Source organism: Anoplopoma fimbria, chromosome 1 (genome assembly GCF_027596085.1).
Source record: "Anoplopoma fimbria isolate UVic2021 breed Golden Eagle Sablefish chromosome 1, Afim_UVic_2022, whole genome shotgun sequence".
In the NCBI taxonomy this organism is placed as follows: Eukaryota; Metazoa; Chordata; class Actinopteri; order Perciformes; family Anoplopomatidae; genus Anoplopoma; species Anoplopoma fimbria.
The window spans coordinates 15,667,302-15,691,722 of record NC_072449.1 but is presented as its reverse complement, the minus strand read 5'-3'; the positions used below and the strand labels follow the sequence as shown (position 1 = coordinate 15,691,722).

The window sequence follows — 24,421 nt, the reverse complement described above, 5'->3', positions numbered from 1 at the left end:
CTCCTGTGTTGCTATGGTAACAAGCTGTGCGGGGGCTGTGATGCGGCACACATCACACCCGTCTCGCTGAGCTCACCGGAAGAGAGGGAAAGTGAGGGATACATAGACAAATGGATGACAGGGTTTGGTGTATTTGTTTGAGTCCCGGGATGATATCCTTGACTTGCAACTTTAGGGTGTCATCCAGTTGAAAAATGATGTTGAAACAAACCTTTTTGATGTTGAATAGCTGATAAAAAAATATATTTAATTGCCTGCACAGAATTGAAATGGCATCTGCATTTTTAAAGTTGTAACCAAAGTATCTATGTCATATGTTTGAAATGGTTGCAAAGGTAATTCAAAGTGCATTTTTGTAGCATAATCTGGTGCTTGCTTGGGCTGATGGTAAACCTGTCTGTCAAAAGCTTGCTGGTGTTACAAATAATAACATATGAAAGACAATTAGATTGTCTGACAGTTTCATAAAGTCACCCAACACAGGCATGATTGTTGATTATATAGTAATAGGTCATTAGTGAGAGTTCTACATGTTAAGTTTTGTCTGCTTATGGTAGGTTACCCTGATTAACCTCATCTTGGTCACAGTATTGACCAAAGACTGAAAGCTGTTAACTTTTTAATAAGAAAGATAAGTAGATACTGTAGAATAAAATACATATCAAGAGTCAGGTTATAAACTAAAGCTACCACCATGTATATTGAAAGCAACAAATTGCACCCGGTATGAATTAGAGCCTTAACTGTTCAGTGATTTACTTGGGTACATTAAACGCCCACTGATGCAGAATCTGTGGCTCATCAGAACACAACAAAGAGAGAATATACAATTAAGCATAATGGCCCTAAACTTATTCTCCACCCTTCTGAGAATTACCTCCTAAGCAGACACCAGAGACATTCCAGTATATTGGAGATCATTAAACCCATGTAGCTGTAGTACCATCAGTCAGCTAAGTTTCTGATAGGAAAATCAAACTGCCAATCCACAGTTACAGTCTCTGACAGCTCATTCATTTAGTTGCCCGGCAACTTTCCCTTAGGGATTTGAATTGGCAGCCATGGACCTCTGTTTCACTTCCCCCTCTTCTTTAATGTTTCTGAAGTGTTATCTAATTGTTAAAACCAAGGTTGAGCCACTCTACAACAGCAGACTACAGACCACATAACGAGAAAAATGATACGTTAACACTGCTTGCTTATTTAAAAAAGGTAAAAAAGACTTAAAATGGCAAGAAGCTTTTGGCTGTGAAACCCGTCATTACACTCAAAGTACAAAAAAGACAGATACTTGAGAATCAGGCCAACGCCATTACATGACCATCTAGATCATCTCTACAATCATATCTGTCGTAAAAGGTACAGTTCTGTGTTTGGTTTGCTTTGTATATGATCCAACCATGTGTCTGTGGGTTTACATGACTCTTGCCGATTCCATACAGATTACAGACAATTTATACTATTGATACAAGCAACTATATTTCAACACAACACCGTCTGTATTTGTATCGGCAGAGACTATAATGTTTGAACTTTCTAAATTGCTCGAGCTTGTTGTTCTCTGTATTCTCTGTTCATTTGGAGTAAGTCGGTCCATTTCCTAAATATATTTGTAAGAGTCAGCCAAGGCAACCCATTTTCAGTTAACATTTAATTTAATTTGATGACCCATTTCATGCTGTGACCCATTAACACATTAGGCAACTGAACAAATTGCATGATGTGATGAATGGATAGAAGCATCTGTTTCACTTAGCCCGTCAGGAAGAGTCGACTTCTTAAAAATATGTATACTAGACAAAGAAGAACAGTTAATGAAATACAGAGGATTAGTTGCATTATCTTGCTCAGCCTGTGTCATAAAATCCCTTTTTTTCAATTGCTCCCTTTTTTCTGTGCTGTACAAAAGCAGAAAAAAATATTTTAAAACAGGGTATCTGAACAAAAACACTTTTTCCGTATTCACATCTTTTTTTAACTAGAAGTCTGCCATTTCTCAGAGGCATCACAGTTCATATTTCTCTTAATTACCTTTGCCTGATTTAGAGTCAGAGCTAAATTAAGGGCTAATTCATTTCCTGTCCAGGCACTTCAGGAGATGGCTGGGCAAATTTTTTACAGATAGCCTTTCAAACGTGTGATGGACGACAAGGAAGTATGTTTCAAATAAAGAAATCTAGAGGTTAAAAAAAGGTGCTGCCGATTATGGAAATAAAGTAGGGAGAGGCAGAAAGTCACGTGTGGAAATGAAAAGGACTAAAGAGTACTGAGAGCAACAAAATAGGTTATTTGTGTCCTGATTAAATTAATTAATTAATTCATGTCAACTCGATACCAGGGTAAGAAAAAGTACAGTTCAATGAATGTGCAGAACATTATCATATATCTCAAATAAAGCAAAGGGGGAACCCTTTAGATTCCTGTGTGGATAACTATAACTGCGACTATAAAAAGGATTATTTTTGGTGTGTGTGTGTGAGTGTGCCACTATGCTGAGCCACTAGGCTGACGTAACAGTCGGTTTAATCTCACAGCGTAAATCTCAGAAATTGAGCAGCAAAATGACGAACTGAGAGCTCACAGCAGACTTACCACGCAAACAAAAAAGCAGATACATAAACATGCAATTAATTTAAAAGAAAAGGACAAATATATATATACACATATATTTAGTCTAGTTAACCTTTTTTTCTATCCCACTTTCCTACTATCACTGTCTCTCTGTCTCTTATGTCTGCCTGTCTGTCTCCACCTCCTATCCTCTCTAATTCCCAGCACTTTTCCCATTGGGCTGCTGTAAGAGGATAAGGCCATTCCCTGGGAGAGCAATAAGAGGATGAATATGTGTTTGTGTGTCAGCCCATGCCTAAGTGTGTGTGTGTATTATGCGAACATGCATTTTTTGCATGTTGCACATGTGGGTAAGCACACTGAATACAGGTGTGTACAGAGTGTGTGTGTGTGTGTGTGTGTGTGTGTGTGTGTGTGTGTGTGTGTGTGTGTGTGTGTGTGTGTGTGTGTGTGTGTGTGTGTGTGTGTCTTTATGCCCACAGGTCTGCCCTACATATAGAAAACCTCTTAATTCCCTGTCAAGAGACTCTGAGAGTTGGAATATCCATTAGAAATTCCTCTGTATTCCTCTTTTGTTCTTGAATCCTCATTCTGCAACGCGATCACTAGCAGTCATTAATCAGCTGCTCTCTTTCAGTGGGAACAGAGGGAAAAAAAGATGAAGGGGATGTGCAGCTGCAGAACTGCTTAATGATCAGATTTTGGGAAAAAACAGCCGCTCATATGTTGATGCACTCAGAAGCATGACTAGTATGGAACCAGAAAGGATTGCTATCACCAGTCTTTATTTTGACTTTATTTTACTTTAGTCCTTAAATATGAGGTTCAACCAGAAATACTGTACATTGAACCATCGAAGCAACACCATTGAAATGTCACATTTGTGTGACTCTAAAGATGTCCTTTAATCTGTTGCTTTACTGAATCAAATGAAATGTTGTATGTTTGTCGAATGTTGTGTATGTTGTATTTTAATATGTTGCGATTTGTAGCTGCTTCCTTGTTATCTGGATCAAACAAAAAAGTTCACATAAGCCACATTTTAGCCTCCTGCATTGGCTTCCATGTTTTTTTTTTGTATTATTAAGATTTTGTTATTATTTGTGAAGCACTCTGTAACCCTGTTTTAAAAAGGTTCTATATGTATACATTTATTTTAATTATTATTACTATTATTATTAATTCTATACCTTGTAATGATGCACAGGTTGCACATAGATATAAGAAAATATCACAGGTTCCGGCAACAGATAAAAAAAGTGACAAAGCAGCGTTCCAACTAAGTTATCAATAACTTATAGAAACATTGCATGCATAATCCACCTTCTCTTAACCTCTCTATGTCTCTCCCTCTCTCTCCCTCTCTCTCTCTCAATTACTAACATGCACAAACACATTACAGGTCCACTTGTCTCTGTCCTTGTCCCAGACTTCAGACAGTTGGCAGTTTGCGGGTCGGGTTCAGGTGGTTGATTATCACATTTTCGCGGGTCAGGGGAGCAGACTTGCTCTCTTACAGGGTTAATTAAAAAAGCCTGACCATCGCATCACTATTACCTTAGCATGGTATCTCTTGTAAGAGAGATTTTTTATCTCAATGGAATAGACTTCCCACTCAATTATAATAAACCTTCATGAGTAGACAAGTTAAACATAGAGACTAGAAAGAAAACAATGTTTTTCAAGGATTCTTTTTCCGGTTGAAAGTAAGAAGAAGCAGGTAGAGAGAAAAAAGTAAATTGTCAAAAAGACAGCAACAGCAGGAGAAAGAGAAAGAGAAAGAGGCAGAGAGGCCAAAGAAAGACCAAGAAAGAGAGGTAAAAACTACGAGTTGAATAAAGAATTCTTTGAAATTGAAGAGTTTCAATTCAGCAGCCTTTTGATCAGCTGTCTTAGAGGACTTCACCCAAACTGACAGGGGGACATGAAAGTCAAGGTAGAGTTTGGTTTGGATTTAAAATGTGAAGACATAAACCTGCTCCGTTCTTTGATATGAGGTTGACACTTATGACACCAAGTAAGAAAGAGCTCCAAGGAACTGTGCCTCCGCAATTCACAGAAAAAGGGCTTGATGTTGTACAACAAAAGAATGTCAATAACTTATGACTCATGACTTTTTAACTCTTGACAAAAACTTATGACAAATCCAATGAAAGTTGATGGCCCCTTTCCTGCACATTACCAAACATGCATATTTGTCAAATAACTACAGAGTTTTGTTTAATTTCATATCAAATAAAGTTAGGTTTCTTGGCAATGATTGGCATTAACTTAATGTAAAAAAACTGTCCTTATCGAGTTTACTAGGTCTGCTGTTTTGTGTAGACATCATAAAAATACACATTGTGCAAGTTAGTGCAAATTTCTGCTGATGGACTCAATATAAACACAAAGACAAAAGAAGAGAAGATGCAAAAGAAGAAAACAGAGTTTAAAAACATTGCCAACATTGAAAATGCCTTTGACAAAACAGTGAAAAGTTACACCACATCTTCTAATGGTGTTGACTATTAATTGTGCTGTCTGCATTATACAAACACTTTTCCTACTGACAGCCACAGGTCCCATAAAGTGCCCAAGAGTGAAATAGACAACAAAGCAGGTTATGCTTTAGGGTGTGGCTACCTTGGTATTGACAGGTCTCTGCCTCAGCGTTGTGTTTTCAGTTCAAGAAAGTTGATTGAAACATTTTGGTTGCCTAAATATGTCTTATTTAGCACTCAGATGTACTAAGCTCTACCCTCTTGTGTCACTTCTGGTTGCAAAAAACAAAGATGACTACCACCAAAAAACAAGATGGCAACAGCCAAATGCTGAACTGAAGGTTGCAAACAGCAATCCACAAACTAATGTGTAAGACAAAGTGAAGGAGAATCAGCCCTCCAACTGTTGTTCCAGAAGTATGAAATCGAAGTCATTCCAAATGCTTAATAACACTGTGACGACCTCTCCCTTCCACCTGGGGTCTGTGTCCTGTGTGCTGGCTCTAATTTGTCTTTCAGGTTGTTGGTCATTGGCTGATGAGCCACACCTGAGCCTGGTGGAGTGACAGCTCTAAAGACTCACCACCTGAACATGGATCTATCTCTCTCTTCCTTTGCTGACACGGCTGCTGTTTTGTTTAGTTTGTTTCAGACATTTCCACACATCCACACATGCTGACATCACTGATAACTGACTCAACATGTTTGGTTAGTTTAGTTTAGTTTAGTTTAAGGTTATCCTTTCAATAAATGTGTTTATTTATTACTGTTAATTCGTCTGGTCTCCTGTTCATGTTGCAGCCTTTGAGCCGGGTTGTAACAAAAACAAATAACTTCAAAATTGAGCCTTTGAAAAGAGGTATACTCGACAGTATGTCTGTAGTTAAAGCTATATATCTAGATTAGGATGATATTCAAAATAATAATAATAATAATTCTATTATTACCTCCACATACACAATTTCACATAAACCCTTGACCACTGCGGGTTAAACATCATGACTCGACAGACAAAATAAGTCCATGTCTGAGTCCTGGGGTCGCTGCTGGTTCAGACATGTCTGTTAAAACAGTAGGGCTGTCTTTGACTAAAGGAACTAAAGTTAACTAATCAATTGGTTGGTTAAATAGACAGATCTGTAAAACTGAGTTTATCCAAAAAGAATCATGCCAAAGAAGGAGATGTTAAATCTTGTGTTTAACAGAAATGTGCTCATTAGTTTCTTAGATAATAAGTCATTCAGCACAGAAAACAATGTTATTTTGTACGCTACAAAAGTAATCGCAAGAGATATTGCTTCTAGTTCAGCTAGAGGCCATCCCAGACACGACTTCAGGACTTTTGGCTCACTGAAGATAAGCCGTCGGTATTTTCAGCAAAATCAGACCAGTGGAATGTGAGAATTCACCAAAGATATCACATTTGAAAGACAGATGGACACAGGCTCATTGATTTCTCCAAGGAATAGAAATATTTTGGGGGGAAAATGTGGGTTGGATTAGTGCTTAGGCTTCAAAAAATCCAAACATTCCCAGAAAAGACATAGATTTGTTTGGTCCCTAACCTAGATGCCCCTGTTCAGAACAAGATTTGAGTCATTAGCACAGATTTCCCATGTTACATTTAACCCAGTTTAAAGACATTTTCACTGTTTACTCGCAAGTCAGAAACAGAGTCTGTATGTGCATGCATGTGTGTGTGTGCGTGTGTGTGTGTGTTGAAATGTCTCCCGCAGTGGACCTCCAGAGAGAAGCCATGAAGCCGCAGACCATCTATTGATCTCACAACCTTTACAGATCGCATCGTGGGAAGATCACTCGCTCCCGACTCTTAGTCACCCATTTACAAACACACACACACACACACACACACACACACACACACACACACACACACACACACACACACACACACACACACACACACACACACACACACACACACATACACACAGTGTCTCACATTTGTATATCTAAGATGCACAAACTCATAAACACTGACGTTGCATAATCACACACACATTCACACACAAGTACTAACACAAATGCAAAAATAAATTTCCATCTCCATCCATCATTCTTTTCTACATATTCCCCTGTGTTTAATTACCAGCCTTCTTTTATTGCAAATCTATGAAAAAAAAGAGCAGAATTAATTTCTATCGTTTCACCAATTAAATTACATGAAACAGCTCCTGTTTTAATCAAGGGCTGAATTAACATGATACTAGAATACAGACTGGATTAGACCGTGTTTGCGTGTGCATGTACAGTATGTGTGAGGCGTGTGTAGCAGCACCTCTGTGTGTTAATGTGTGGTTGCATGGGCAGATACATCTCAAACCCGGCAGTGAGACGTAAATTACACTCCTGCTGTGAGCGATTTGCTTTTCATGTCTGACACAAAATCTTTTATTACCATTATATTTGAATGCCATCCACACAAAAAGAAACACACACACACACACACACACACACATACCTGTCATCTCCGCTCTGCCCTCAAGTGCTAACCTCTCCTCTCTTCCACCCATCTTTCCCATTCCTCGCCTTTCTGCATCTTTCCTTCCCCCTCCTCGCTCTGGTTGCCTGCTCTGCCCTCACTATGTCTTTGATCTCCTCTCGCTGCCATGCAGGTGTACAATAACCGAAGAAAATCAATTTTGAAAAGGCGTGCAGCTTTGGGACCTCTCAGAGCCACATGATTCCGTTTAACTTCTCTCTTACAAATTTCTCTCAATTTTAAAAACCACAAGGAAGTGCGGCCTTCACAGACAGCTGTGGTGTGAAGTGGGACACTGCAGGGATCTGACCTCTGTTAAACGACCAGTTCAGGGTCTCAGTCCGCATACATCACACTCCAACACTCTGACAAAACGCAGGCAGCTGGATTCAGAGAGGGACAAAGTGACGGTGTGAGAGACGAAGAGATAAAGTCACATCTGGGAGGAAGGAGAAGGAACAAACTGATAAGGGAAACGATTATTAATAATGAGGAAGAGTCAGACAAAGATGAGAAATTTGAGATAGTTATGAGTGATGAGAGGGCAGTAGGTTGGTAGAAGATCAGCAGAGAAGTATTCAGGCACTGATCAGAATGTCAATGAAATGGCCATTAGCATTATCAATAAGCCTTTCTTCTAACAGTGATGAATATTTAATGTCACTCTCTATATGACTGTAAGCTCCACAGAAAAAAATCTGTATACGTTTCCTGACAGTAACACACACATATATGTAGATTCACCCACACATGTACATAGCCTTTCATATAAACACTTGCGCATGCGCTGCATATCACCCCAGCTGCTATGCTGGATTCCACCAAATAGGGTAGGGGATATTTCCATGGCAACAGCAGGCAGAAGGGGTGCAGACTTGTGCTGGATGATCTCCGGAGAGAGTCTGCTTTTTTTGATTTTTGATTCAAACTATTCTCTTTCAATTCATTCAACAGTATAGTCGTTTCCTTAGCGCAGTCTGAATATCTGCTTCTTGTGAAAACACAGAGAATCCAGCGGTGGTAACATGTGGGCTGCCATGGAAATGTAACTGCACTGCTTGAACTGTGGGGTTGCAAACTTACATGCATTGGTTTGAATCTATAACATTGCTATATAATTTGTTTTTGCAATTTTTGACCAATTTGTGCTGTTTTTTAATTTTTAAGGACATGCACAGCACAGAGTTTCCCTGAAATCATTTGCTGCAAAACAGCTCCAAATGAGAAAATACTGCCATTTATAAATGTAGAAGTGGACATACAGTAACAGATAAAAGGGAAACAGTGCTTGGGAGGGAGACATATTTCAAACTGAAATGACTGACCATAAAATACATAGATGTTGTTGCTGTGAAGTCAACCGTATGATAAGTCATAGCAATTACTACTGGCTGTCCTGCATGGCCAGGATGGAAATTTATTGCAAGGAAGGACAGCACATTTTGTGTAAGCAGGTGTGTGTGTGTGTGTGTGTGTGTGTGTGTGTGTGTGTGTGTGTGTGTGTGTGTGTGTGTGTGTGTGTGTGTGTGTGTGTGTGTGTGTGTGTGTGTGTGTGTGTGTGTGTGTGTGTGTGTGTGTGTGTGTGTGCGTGTGTGTGTATGTGATGCCTGGCCCAATGAGCCATACATCTATACATTCCCTTCACAGACTAACACATACAGTAAATTATATTTTGTCTGGTACAGTGTATGAAAACACAAAATCTGCAATCTTTCTGTAATATGTCATTTAGTGGATTAACAGTTTGTGATACTTTTAGACTAATAAATCAGACAGCATTTATCCATTGCTACAGGGCCCTGCCAAAGAAGCATCATCATAAAGAAGCTGTGTTTGAACAAATAAATATGCGTTTCGGGTGGTGGATCGTATGTATGTCTGCAAAATATGGCAGGAGGAAATGCAATTTTACAAGTGGCGGCTGAAACCGATTAATTGAGGTGCCATTGATAAGACATTATTTGAATTTGTGAAAGGAGATGATGAAAATCTATTGACATGAGGCCACAGATTTGTGCCCATAAGTGTTTGTGTGTGTGTGTGTGTGTGTGTGTGTGTGTGTGTGTGTGTGTGTGTGTGTGTGTGTGTGTGTGTGTGTGTGTGTGTGTGTGTGTGTGTGTGTGTGTGTGTGTGTGTGGTGGGGGGGTGTTTGTGTGTCCCGTGTGGCTAGATATTTATCTCAGCCTAGCTATTCATTAATGGGCCTGTAGCCTGCTGGCACAAAAAGGAATTATAGGACAGAAGCAATCAATACACTCAGGCTCCAAATCCAGACTGTGTGTCTCATAGTTTGTGATGTGGTAGTTAGCCCCAGGAGCTGATGTGGGTTTTTGAGATTATTTCTGGAAGACTAACATAACAAAACTAAAATAATTAACACAGTAAAACTGAGCATCTACTGAAGCTTTTTAAAATTGACAAAATTGAAACTTTCACTTTCATGTAAATAAACAGCAATAGCAGTATTCCTGCTGTCATTCTAAGGTCTTCACTGCACTAAATAAAACTGGCTTTTTATATTATGTTAATGTTTATGGAGAGTTATGTCAATGTCATTATCAACAGTGGGCTCATATATATTAAGCCAAGTTTACACAACAAGCCTTCAAAGTTTTCAGATCACTGTACACACTACACAACTTGCTGTTTTGTAATTGGAAGTGTTGAAGTTGTTTTGGTTTTCACACTACATGACTGCTTGGTGACAGGGGGTCACATACTTCAAGATCTTCCACCAAGAGGAACCTCCGATGAGTATATTACAGCCCATTTCAACAGTAGAAATGCAATCTGGAGATCTTGTAGTAGTCTGCTCTATTAATGTCCATCCTTATCTGCCCTAGGTTACTGAATAATCTTTGGTGTGCTCTCGTGGTAATGTAATTATCCAGGTGTTAAATGGGTGTCTGCCCAACTGGGCGAATCAGAAGTTCCTTCCACAGACCTCCAGTGAGCAGGGCACCCACCCGTGACCATCTCCAATTTACAACTGCAGTCCGTTTATGAAACTGACGCTAACAAAGGCTGATATTCAATTAACCGACCTAATCAAGACAAACTGGCCTGAGACAGAGGACTACAAGATATACTGTACTGCATAAAAACTATTTTAACAAGCCTCTAGGTTCCATATTCAGCCTTAGGAAACTATTTTCTTCACACAAGTGGAAGGCAAAATGGTTTGAGAGCTGTAGTTAATTGAAATTCTTTTTCACTTAGATAAAGAAATTTGAATTTGAAAAGTGACCATTGACTACAAAATGAGACTGTTCCTGATTTCCAGATGGTGCTGCATAACTTAAGGAAACTGTTTGCAATAATTTGGTAAGTAATATCAATTTGGCAACAGGTTATGCAGTTAAAATTCCAGGATCACGACTCAGATTTAATATCAAATAATGTTGTTGGAATAAACAGCAAATTGCTATGCCAAATTTCAGAGCTAATGTGATGTGCCTGAAGTGGTGTTTTTATCTTTATTTGTTTGTCTCTTATGCACATGTATTCATCCACAAATCCTTTTGCTTTTTTCTTCCTTATTTTTGGCCAGCTGCTTCTTTTTACCTGACAGCAACGAGCTTCACCAAAAGAGTGAATTGTTAGAGACAATCCCGCTATACCCCTGATGCCACTCTCTTTCATGCAGGTGCTCTGAATAACCAATACAGGGAACAATGACAAACCAGTGACAGGTATGAGAATCCTCAACAGTTTCCAACCTGGGTTTATTGGAAAGAGTCTCTCTTATGCTGTGTTCACACCATGAGCGACACAGCAGCAAAACAGCCCGCTTTTTCAAGATGAAGTAGATACGTAGTTATGTATGTAGGTGATAAGGGAAAATAATATTAAATAATACAGCTTAAGCGATTTAACCTACTGAGTATGGCCATTTTTTTCTTCTTTTATCCACTTCCACATATTCATATTTGATAGCTTCCATTATATATGAGAGATGACCAGTGGGAGATTTGATGTTTTGCTCAAAGGCACATACACAGTAATTGTTACAGGAGGGGAGAGGGGGGCAGTTTTGTAGCTTCCGGCCAGCATTCAAAACAGATGGGTTAACTGAAACTATCCATCAAAACATCTGTATTGTAAATAGTCACAACTTAAAAATATCTCAACCATGTGACAGGATATCAAAGTTATGACTTTAGATGATCCCTCCCTTTTATTCTATGAGGATGGGATATTTATCTCTGATAAATGATCTTTTTCTCTCTCCTTCCACTGTCCTCTATAATGGCAAGAATAACCTAATCAGCAGGGAAAACAGTGAATGGTTTAGTACTTTACCTCACACTCAGCAGGATGACGACGATGATGATGCAGATGAAGATGATGATGATGAGTAAGATGAGAGTGATGAAAATGAACATTGTGGTGGCGATGACAACAGAAATGATGCTGGCTACGATGAAGTTACGCAGCGCAGATCACTGCGGGAAGAATAGAATAGAATTTTATAGAACTACATTTGTGGCATTATAATGTGAAAACCATGAATATGGGTCCAATCTGTTCAAAGTCTATTTTGTTCTCTGCATATTGGCTGGCATAGGTGCTACAATCATTATTCATCTTATGTTTATTACACAGTTGGCATGGCAACTAAAGGGTTTAGAAGAAATTATCATATACACACATGCATACATACACTCACACACACACATATATATATACATACACACATGCACAGAAGTAGATAAAAACAACCCATTTGGAAGGTTATTTTTGCAAGTGAAATGTAGGAGGAACTCATCTAGTCAAGAACAAAGCTTAAAGTTAAAACCACCGAAATTCAAAACAGCGTGTCTGTCCATGTGCGTTATTGTGACTGTAAAAAGGGAAACAATGTCTCTTTCTGTATAGTTTGGCTGTACAATGTATTTGGGTATTTACCACCATTCAATAGGCTTCTCTATGTTTGTGATACAGAGACTTCTGCTCCACCTTCTTTTAGAGGCATTGCAAAAACGCTGTTTTTCTACTAACAAGTCACAGAGGTTCCTTGGTTTAAAATGAACTGGACAAATGAATGTCTTTGAAAAGGAGATATTTAAACAAAGTAGACTCAAACAAGAGTTTGTTTTACCAGCCAGAATAAAATGTACCTGTTGTTCAGTGGTAATGTCGAACCCTGGCTAAAACTCGATATAGAAGTAAACATTATATAGCACACTTCTGTAGCAGAAGCAGGCCATCTCCACTGAATAAATGACCTCATCCAATAACATAAAAAAATGAATACACATTTATGGAATAAACAAATTAAACTGATTACAAGAGAGAAAACGTCTGAATCTCTCTTACTCGGTTCAGCTAATTACAGTGATTGTTCCATTATGATTATCAGTCATCTACTTAATTAATAAAAACAATATGCTACAAAATCTAGTTTTTTCAGTTGGGCAATATATTCGGGACTAAATCAGTCACCATCATCTGGAGATGTGTGCAGAATAACTAAGAAATGTGGGAAAATGCAACCAGCACTGCAGGTCAAAGACAAGGTTGAAGTTACTTTGAAGTTTCATAATCAGCAGCTGGATGCAAATTTTATAACTCAGAACTTGGTTGAAATTAGTAGTGTATATTTACCAGCTGGACTCTTCTTATTTTAATGTTAATAGCTCTGTGTTTATAATTATCAATGGATCTCATAAGAGTTTTATTAGAGAAGAGCACAGAGCCACAGCTTTGCCTCTCCATCTGCCCCTAAAAAACATCTAGTGGCTGAAATCCCTAATGGATCACACAGTTTGAATATAGCTACCTGGCTATGTAACATCAAAAACAGATTTTTTTCCCCTCAACTTTCCAAAACCTGAACAAGACCCAAAGAGTAAACAGAGGAAATCAAGGACCCAATGACACATCTCAATCATGTAAATAATTTCCAGGGGAAAACCCTGTAATGTATATCCCTTTAGTATTGAAATATACCACTGCTCTAAATAATACAGTATAACTTTGTAGCTCCACTGACCTGCCGATGAGCAGGAACTCTCCTACCAGTCCCTGCCGTCTCATGGCCATGAGGATGTTGCGGACAGTCATGCCTTCACAGAAACATGCCACCACCCTGGCTTTAGGCAGGTGGCCCCTCAGTCTCTCCAGCAGCCGATCAAAGCTCTGCTCTCCAGCATTGCTCCAGATTTTACCTGAGAATGACATGTCAGAAAAAACACAAATATGGTCTGTGACGGATTGGTAATGTTTGGATCTCTGTTGCTTCATGTGTTGTGAAGTGCTGAGTTTCTTTTGGGGTTTGCTTTGTCACAGTTTGTCTATTTTATTGTGCTCAAGTGTCAACCACCTGACAACCACGGTGTGAAAACAAGGTAATAGAACAGGCCGATCTTTATTGTTAAATACACTCTTCTTGTTTAGTAGATGTCTGTAAGCTCTGATAGCAGGTACATATATTTCAACTGCTGACACCATTGTGTCCTCGTTTGATAAGAAGTACAAACGTAATTAGATACAAGTGCTGCTTATTGTCGTTTATGTGAAAATACTAACAAACCCCTTACACCAACTGTACACCCACAAAAAAATCAATGCAGTTTCTAACTCGAGTACAATTTTCTGTATGTTTGGAATAAATATTTTGCTTAGTTTACAGTGGATATCTTAACCTGAGTGTCTTACCAGAGTGGGCGATACAGATGCCCTCCTTGGCTGCCATGTCCTTGAACGCTTCCATCCCACTTTCACCATAGTTGCCTGGAAAACCACAAAAAGGGGAAGGGTGAGGGACATTTAAATAATTCAGTTTTTGTTTTAATATTATTCAAAAAACTGTTTGAAAGCAGAGGAATATGGCTGGATGTGTGTAAAGATACATAGACGGATGGATAAACAAATGGAGAAAGGGGCAACCTGTAGCCAATGAGCATTATTGATTCTATTAAAGTAACAGATAAACATGGATGGATATGTAGATGGATAGAGACATATATACATACTTCCATATGCAAAGGAAGATTTACAGAATGAAAATAAACACAATTAATTGAATTCAAGTTTAGACTGACTTGTGCTAACCGAAAGAGGACATGTGCTATCATAAATAGTGTATTCTCCCTAATAAACAATATTTTTGGGTGGAAAAGATGTCATTTAAAAACCTGATCCCTTCTGATTTTCAAAAACATGCCCACTACAGTAACTTGCCTGCTAGTGCTCCACTCATGAAAGCTCAAATTTATGTCAGAGAAAGCATCTCCCCAGTGTGGCACCCGTTTCTTTGCCAGAGAAAGTGGGTGACCTGGAATTTATGCTAATGAATGGTTGTACAGACTGGCAAAGAATATGATAGGATTCCCCTCTTTAATTTCTCTTCCTCTCCCTTTTATCTCTTCCCTCTACTCTCTGTTGACGGAAGAAAACATAAATTATCTCTTCATTAACCTTTTTTTTTACCAGTGTTTTTGTTTTTTTACTCAATGAGGTTATTACATCTTCTAATGTTTCGTCCTTTTTATTGTAAATTATCAACGATATAATGCAGTCTAATTAGGTATTATTAATCTGTGCTCTGCTTAAAGTGATGCGGCTAAAAGAAGAGGTCAAGGAGAAAGAGTGTTAGAGATAGAGTGAAGGAAGGATAGAGATAAGGGAAATCATGGCAGGAAAGGAAAGCACACAGAGAGAAAAGGGGAAAGAGAGGGAGAGGAAATATACACATCCCACAATCCCTGACCGCTACTGCATCTCAGTGTGTGTGTGTGTGTGTGTGTGTGTGTGTGTGTGTGTGTGTGTGTGTGTGTGTGTGTGTAGTCCGTGTGTGTGTGTGAGTGTGGTGGAGTGTGGTGAGTAAAGTCCTGTAATTAGTGTCTCAGTGAGAGGAATGGGAGACAGATGGTACAGACAGTCCTTCCCTTGCACACATTGACACACACACACACACACACACACACACACACACACACACACACACACACACACACACACACACACACACACACACACACACACACACACACACAACACACACACACACACACACACACACACACACACACACACACACACATACAGAGATACTCATGCCCACACGCACACATTCATACTGTTACCATCATCAAAATCGATAAAGCTTGTAACCTACTTCACTCTGGTCTCAAAAGGGATTTATGTGTGAGACATCTCTGTCTCTCTCTCACACACTCAGTAAGCCTATAGTGTCTCATTATCACTCCATTTCTTACTCTCAATATCTCAAACACACATGTACTCCATGCTACTTTATATTACTAGCACACTCTCACACAGATACTTATGCTCCCATCCCTACCAAAATATAAAAATCACCCCCAGACACACATTCATCAGTTTATCATCAATGTGGACTCCAGACCAAACAGAATAGGAGTCAGTCTGTCCGCTCTTCTTCACTACTGAACCCCCAATAAACCTGATTTTTAAAGGGTACCTCATATGTCGAGCGTGTCCCTATGTAATCCACGTCAAATATCAACTGTAATTAAATACACTATACATGCAAAGCAGAGTGAAAATGAACACAGAATCTTACACTCCCTTCACTTCCAAGTCTCTAAGTTCAGTTCAGCAGTTGAAACCTGCAACTCCTAACTTCAATTCACCTTGACCACGTACTCCCTGTTGCCTTAAATTATACCTTTCATTCATCAACACTATTGCTGTTTTCTCCTGTGTAGCTCCATAGTGACCATGACATCTTTGGAGCCAAACACCTCACATACTATGCATGTAGTGACTTGCTTTGTTTCATCACCTCTGTCTGAAAGAAACAACTGGGACATCCAGCACAGAGATTGCACATTCACAACATCACTCTGTTTTCTTTATACCCCTTTACCCCTTTGTGCTTTTGTCCTTTTTACCTCTTGCTGGTATACTCTACAAAGCTGTGTCTATAAAATCCCTATATCTTAATCTATCATTACAATGATAAACAAAAAAGAACAAAAACAGCTTAAAGTATTTTTTTCAGAAAAAGATGAAAGATTAAAAAATAAAGAACAAAAATCCTTTCTCACTGTGTGCTCCTCACATGTATGCCCCCCTACCCTTTTCTTCTCTCATCTCTCCTCCTCAACTTGTTATTCATCTCATATATTGCAGTAAATTACAGCATACAATCAAATGCAAAGCTGAAAAGTCTTCTTCCTGCCCTCCGTGGAGCTCCCTCTCCTCCTCCTCTAGCTACTTGCTTCTTCTACCCCTGCTTTCTCGTAGCAGTAAATCAGGCAGTACCTTTTAAGACACAGAGACAGGTCCTTCTGTGTCTTTTCTCCCATTGTTTCCATCCCTCCACTCTCCTCCTCACCCTTCCTCCATCCTTCTCAATTACCACCCTCAACCACTTGTCACTCTTATCAGGTCTATTACATGCAATTACATGTTCCCTCCCTCTCCCCCTCTCCCTTCTCTGTCCGTTTTCTTCTTTTCAACACTGTGGTCACAGCTTCACCCAGAGAAAAACAACATGCACTAAAAAACGAAAAACATTATTAGGTAAAGGGTATCCTCCTGCCCTCTCATCCGCCTCCTGACAATCCTTCTCCTTTTTCTCGTCCTCTCCCAGTTCTGCTCCCTCCTCACCAAAGCACTCACCGCCGCATGTCACATCTGGAGTGCTACAACAATGTGCAGCTGAATGTCACAAACACGGTAATTCCCTGGAGCTGATGCTCACCAACACTCACACTGTGTCAAACACAGAGTAGGACAAGATTACAGAATAACATGGCTAATAGAACACACACGTATACATAACAGCATGCATCAGCACACACACCGACTTATTCAGCACAAAGTATTTGTGTTTGTAGCAGTATCAGTCTTCATTATTGATTAATCTGTCAATTATTTTGTCGATTAATCGGTTAATCGTTTGGTCCAAAAAATGTCTAGAAAGAGCATGAAATGTCCATCACAATTTCCTAAAGCCTAAATGATTGTCTTCAGGGGACTTGTTTATTTCCCACAAACAGTCTATCACTCTGAAATATTCAGGATACAATTATGTTAAACCCAGAAAAGGAGAAAGTCCTTCCAACTGAGAGGCTGGAACCACCACATGTTTATCCCTTTGGCTAGAAAAAAGAAACTTCAAAAATCATTTGATTATCAGAATACTGTAATTGCGATACATTTTCTGTCATTCAATAGTTCATGAATAAAATTAGGAAATGTGATTACTCACTCAATGAGTGTTGCAAACCTATTCCGTAGCGTGCGGATCAGACGGCAAACTCTCAGAGGCTGTGGTCACAACTACCAATTAGTTTATTCTAACAAAACATATTTATCGTATGTACAAGTTTTCCCACAGGCCTGTAATGTCAGTTAGTGGCTCAGTTCAAACAGCTAATTGAGTAATATTAGCAGAGAGAAAAACTAAGTGACCTAAAGGGGTCTCTAGCCAGTAGAATGTTTAGACTCTTCCTCATTACAAATAGCGGTGGTATTTATTTTCATGAATTCAGATGAAATGTGCATGTCTGTAATCCCATTTTTTTGCATTGAAAATAGCTCCAGGCTTTAGGCAGGATGCATAGCAGTTTTATTAACCATAACCAACTCTACTTGCGCCATGCTTTTATGCCAAAGAGCAAACTCTGGTTCTAGAAATATGTGCCCAGAAACCCTTCTTGTAAATACATACACCTACTGAGAAACAAACAAGTAAACATACGCTATCAGTGCACACTATTTGCACTGATGCATGCATGTCTCATATACATGTACAGGTGGAGGTAATTGCATATGGTTTAGTTAGCTGTTTCCCAGCACACATATCTTCTCTGGTAAATGCTTTTAACCGGGTTGAACATGGCAACAGCTCAGACATTTTTTCTCTCTTAATGACCTCACTAACATCTGTGCCGATAGGAAATCTCTAATCTATCTTAACAGAAGCCATTCAATGGATTCCCAGAGCATGAGTTCTGCAATATCAGGCTATTTGAGTAGATAAAGTCCTGTGACCTGGGCTCATTAAAACACAATGTTCTTGTAATATGGGGACCCACCAAAACTAGCCCATGACCCACTTTGAATCTTCACCCGTAGGCGACACTGCCAGAGACAACAATAAATATGTGAGCTTTTCTGGTCATTCATTATACCTTTCTATACACTGCCCTGCCCAACCCATCCCAGTTTCATCTTCCTCAATCCTGTGCAGGCGATGGCAGTTAAATAGGCACAGGGCATGTCATGCTACAGAGACAGAGAGAGAGGGATGATGGTTGTGTCGTTGTGGTACCTGGACCGTAGTCGTGCCTCCTGCTGTGAGCCGACTGACACCCACTGCTACTTCGATTATTATTATTAGTCACATTACTATCCCTATTTTCATGGCTATAATTCTACTGTAATAATTGCTGCTGTTATTATAAGTAGTCTTATTATATGAATCATTTATGTCATATACATTGAATGTGTTGTATCTAAGAACTGTTATGCTGCTCATTCTGTACACATGACATCTATTGCATTCTGTCCGTCCTGGGAGAAGGATCCCTCCTCTGTCGTTCTCCCATAGGTTTCTTCCTTTTTTCTCCCTGTTAAAGGGGTTTTTTAGGGGAGTTTTTCCTGTGCCGATGTGAGGGAAGGACAGAGGATGTCGCATGTGCACAGATTGTAAAGCCCTCTGAGGCAAATTTGTAATTTGTGATTCTGGGCTATACAAAATAAACTGAATTGAATTGAATTGAATGGGAAAAGAAAGAGAGAAAACAGAGCAGGTGGAAAATAGAAAGAAGAAATGGGAGAAAGTGAAGAAGACAGAAGGGGAGCGATAGTTAAGAGGAAGAGGTGGAGAGAACGTTGGTATCTTGATTTATTGAGAGATTGATCAATTTCTGTTAGAGCGTGCTCGGGTGACACATGTCACATTTCATGTCAATAAAACCCCTTGAGCTGAATTGAATTAAACTAAACAGAGCGATGGAGGGCATTTAAACGGAGGCACAGAAAGAGCGACACAGTGGGGTATGATCATGATTCTCTTCAGAGGAATACTAAATGAAGACCAAAACCCAATTGCAACCATTGTTTTATGATAGACTGACAACAGACCGTGATCAATATTGGAGAGTATATGCAGACATTTTATCTATAGAGTAGAGTTCATATCCACACGAGCCATAAAGGAAGTGGAAGCTGGTGGATTATAGAAGAATGCTGACAAAGGATAATGTCACACACCTCCCTTTCCCATCACAGCAACTAGTGAAGCAGTTGAGCACCTTCAGCTACAGGCCGGTCTCCCCAAGGTGCTCTACAAAAACTATATTCCGGGAACTGTAAGAGTTTACAACTCCTCCTCTGTCTATTAAAGCGTAGGCGTCAGTGGTTCTGCTTAAATTCCTCCCATGAGTGATGCAGAGTCCCACAGACCTCAGCTCAATGAGAATTTCATACATTCATACAGTATTTTGTTGTTATGCCTGTTTTCTGTTTTCAGGTTTTTAAATCACATTTTATGTAACACAGTTCATCTGAGTTGCTGTATGAACTGAATAATGACTATCCGTCAATCTATCTTTTGTGTCTGATTTGTCTGATGATACCAAACTAGGCCATAGAGACTTCTTTGCTCACCAAATGGAACAGGAACAGTTGTAAAATCCACACATTACATGCAAAATTCTGGCATGTATGACACATTTTTCCCAAATGAGAAAGCAATACTCCCAGTCCAATAATATGATTTCATTATGTCGATGTAATTACTGTGCTGATATTACATGTATTATGCAGTTTCTTGCATATCAGCTTCCATCGTCTCTAGCCTCGAGATGCAAAATGTTAATGCAGAGAATTGATAAGTGCCCCCCCCCCCCCCATTCTTTCTCAATCTGCACCCTCTCTCTTATCGATCTCATGTATTTGGTCTTCTGTGGTTTTCTAGCCCTATTATCATTGCGTGGCTTTCCCCATTCTCTCTTCATCCCTTGTCCCTCATCTCCCCATTTGTCTTCTCCCTCTTTTCCTCAATAAACCCTTCATTCTCTCTCTCTTTCTCTCTCTCTCTCTCTCTCTCTCACTCTCCCCCTCTCTATCCCTCGCGAAAAGGAAGCAGTCAACCTTGAGGACCAGTTCCAAGGTTAAACCCGCTTGTCTGAGGAGACGCTAAGACTCAATACGTTCCTGACAAACACACACAATTGCACACACAACCGCTAGCACTCTCTCAAATACAAATGCCTTTACACATAAAACGCTCACTGTCTTGCCGCTAAGATTAATAGCTGCACGCACACACACAGATGCACACACACACTCATTTGGAGATCTCATAGGAAGGTAGAAATAAATGTCACACACAAGACAAATGTAATTTCTGACACCATATTGTGACAGATATGCAGAGTGATTTGTCCTTCGCCCATCATTTACATAAACAAATGTGGACAGATTAGCAAAAGTGTTCATACATTTGCAAAGAAATCCCTCTATATTTTCAATTGGAATAATAAGAGTTAATGATAATACAATGCTGCAAGGTTTACCCAGCATCAATCAGTGTTCTTACTAGGGTTTACTCTGTTATATACAGTATGTATAAATACCTGCATACAATGTGTATGTGTTTGTGTGTGACGCCAAGGGTGACAGATATTGAAATTTACCATTAACTTGAGAATGATAACACTGATGTTAATAGTCCTTGCTTTCATGGCTTAAACTGAAGATAACTCCTACGCACAAATCTATCAATTGATAACTCCTATTCATTATTAATGACATTTTTTCATTTACAACTACTGCATCGCTGCAACATATTTTGCTTATTTATGAACACAAACACAATTATGCATTCTCAGTATTCAGTATGCACTCACATACATGCGCACCGTTAATACTCACACTTACTCAAATGCTGCTGTAACGCCCTCAGGCAAAACCAGAGGCCAGAACCTAGAGCCCTCGATGTGTGTGTGTGTGTGTGTGTGTGTGTGTGTGTGTGTGTGTGTGTGTGTGTGTGTGTGTGTGTGTGTGTGTGTGTGTGTGTGTGTGTGTGTGTGTGTGTGTGTGTGTGTGTGTGTGTGTGTGTGTGTGTGTGTGTGTGTGTGTATATCGCTCTCTTCAGGTTCAACAAGCCTTCTCTCAGTGGACCCGTGAACACACATGATTTTCTTGCATTGTCCTCCAGTTCTTGTAGGTGTCCCACATCTCCCACAAGTAAACCAACTGACACAACACACTACCTCCTTCAGAGTGACTGAGTGAATAGGTGAGTTTGTACAGGACACCTCCATGCCTATAACAAATAAATATAACTCAAAATGATTATTATTTTTCTATGTCTATAGCACACAATTCTTCTCCAGGTATCTATTCGTCTCTCCCTCTTCATTCATCATTGAGGAATCATGCATACTTTTTGTGAGGATACCTTCTACTTTGAGGTCAACGGCATTCGACACTCCATCTACTTTCAACCATGCTCTCCGGTCTGTCCGTCCCCCCCGCTATCCCCAGATGCTTATTTCTGGCAGTGTGGTAGCCACATGTTCTTGTGACCCCATTCATTTCCCTATACTACAGCAATTACCTGCTGATCTACTGTACACTGCAGTTTTTTGGATACCACAGCTTCATCAACTTATTGGCTTCTAGCCATCTTCAACCTGGCTACAATAATTACATTTTTATCATATTTAAGTTATGAAGATGAAAACTTCTCTTCAAAAAAAGCAATCCCTCTCTGCTACTATGTTGCTGCAAAATATCTGGATTTGGGAATTTTGATCTGGATCATTGTCTTTCCTCTGAGAATACTCCTGTCCTGTTTGAAAGGAACATTTCTGCTTTCCACTTTGACTACTGTTCCATCTATTTGCAGTCACTCTGGATGAGATCCAGGTAAATACATGGAATGAGGAGTCAAGAATGCAGTTTAACAAGGCGGAGAGAGAACAAGAGAACAAGAAAAAGGAAAAGACAAACGTGTGTGTGTGTGTGTGTGCATGTCTGAGCCGAGAAGAGAAGATTAAAAGTCAGAGACAGAGTGTGTAGGTGGTTGTACCTTCAGTGTGTATAGCGGACACGTAGCTCCAGTTGTATCTCTTGACAATGTCCACCATAGCTCTTGCCTGCTGGGCATCCGAAGGCACCACCCGCATAAAGTACTTATAAAGGCTCTGAAAGAGTGGAAGTAAAATCAATGAGTGGCAGAGTTATACAGGAGCATCTAGAACATTCAGTGAAGTACATTTTTAATTCTACATAATTAAATTAAAGTTGCATTAAAGTAGCAGTAATACATTCTCTCTCCAGTTCTCCCTCTAAAAATGTATGAGCCTACATCTGTACAACTTCAATGGCCGAGATCTTTGCCTACTGGTACATGGCTTCACCTTATCACTGAGGTCCATACTGGTGGCGGAGTAGGCAATCTGTGGTATGTTGAACAGCTGTAGAAGGTTCTGGACCTGGATGGCCACTGAGCTTGACCCTGGACCAATTAAACCCACGATGGGTTTCTTCCCCCGCATTGGAGTAGCAGAGGGGTCTGCACATTTCATCGTCGCTGCTCCACCTCCTGCCGCATCTCTTCCTCCGCCTCCCCAGGAACCTCCTCCACCCCACTCCTCGGCGTCATCGGAGGAGACGAGCGAATCCCGTATGAACTCGATGCTCTGTTCCAGAGCCACGGCCGAGTGCCAGCAGGAGTCCCGGATCTCGCAGCCCAGGGAGATGTTGGGAAGGATGTGCGGGTCAGTGTTGATGCGGTCCAGCGTGTACATCATGGCCTCCACCCTCTGGATGCCATACTGCTCTCGCACCGCACCACACTTGCGTTCATGTACCTGTGCATACAGGGTGGAGGAAGAAATCAAGTGAAATTGAACTGGCATTTAGATAGCAATGTTGTCTAAATGTTGTGATTAATGATGATGACATTCATTATTCAGACACATTTTTAAACTTGGGCTTTAACACATTGTGGTGTGACTGCTTGGCTTATATTGGTTTAACATTCACATGGCCATGTTCAAAGAGTTATTTTTTCCTATTTGCAAATATTAATAGTTAGATGGAAAAAAGCTTAAATGTCAAATAGGTTCCTGGGGAAGCAAGTGGAGGTTGAAGGTTCATGGACTCGCACGGAGGTACCTGCTCTACAAATTAAATGTTAATAAGCAGAGCAGCATCATAACCCTCTGTCCAATAGATTGCCCAAAAATGATCTCCAATAATTATTCTGAAGTTCATTTTATCCATTTTCTGTTTTAACTTCTGTAACATTTTCAAACTGCTTCTTTCAAATCCTGTTAGGATTACACATTGCATTATACAAGATCTACATTCACAAAAACAGAATTACTATACCTATGACATACAAACCATCCTGCAGACATACACAGACGCAAAAACACAAGATTACCTTGTCAGCGGGAGGCTGATGATGGACAGAGAACAACGCTCCAATGATGATGTCACCAGGTATGTGTGCTACAACTCGCCGTTCGGATGGGGCAGAGTCAGCTTGATAAGATCCAATCCAAATGGACTGAGCTACTAGCAGCCAAAGCATCATCTTGGTCCGTTGAGGTAACAAACGAGAAGCAGATCGCAAAGTTTGCGTAGAGCCGTCACAGGAAACTACTTGTCCGAGAAACACTTTTCCTGGCCATGGCAGAAGCTTGTGGCACAGAGGAGTCTTTTTAAGAACGGATGATTACAATGTATTCCTTTCTGGTGACTTGTCGTTCTCTCCTTCAGATTTCAAGGTGGGACCATCACTGCAACAGCTGGGACAGGTGCAGCAGTGCAACCTGGGAAATTCAAAAGAAAATGTGGGCTTAGTCTCATTGGATGAAAGAACTTCGAGCTCCCCCAAATATAA

At 39.9% G+C, this 24,421-nt stretch overlaps 1 protein-coding gene across 1 annotated transcript in view; it reads right to left on the bottom strand.

The window, feature by feature from the left end:
• Positions 1-24,112, bottom strand: part of grm5b (glutamate receptor, metabotropic 5b) — a 53,842-nt gene extending 29,730 nt beyond the window's left edge. Inside the window, 5 exon segments of the mRNA XM_054620595.1 lie at positions 13,553-13,727; positions 14,218-14,292; positions 22,598-22,712; positions 22,929-23,381; positions 23,960-24,112. Coding sequence (XP_054476570.1) covers positions 13,553-13,727; positions 14,218-14,292; positions 22,598-22,712; positions 22,929-23,381; positions 23,960-24,112 — 971 coding nt within the window.
• Positions 24,113-24,421: the final 309 nt, after the last annotated feature.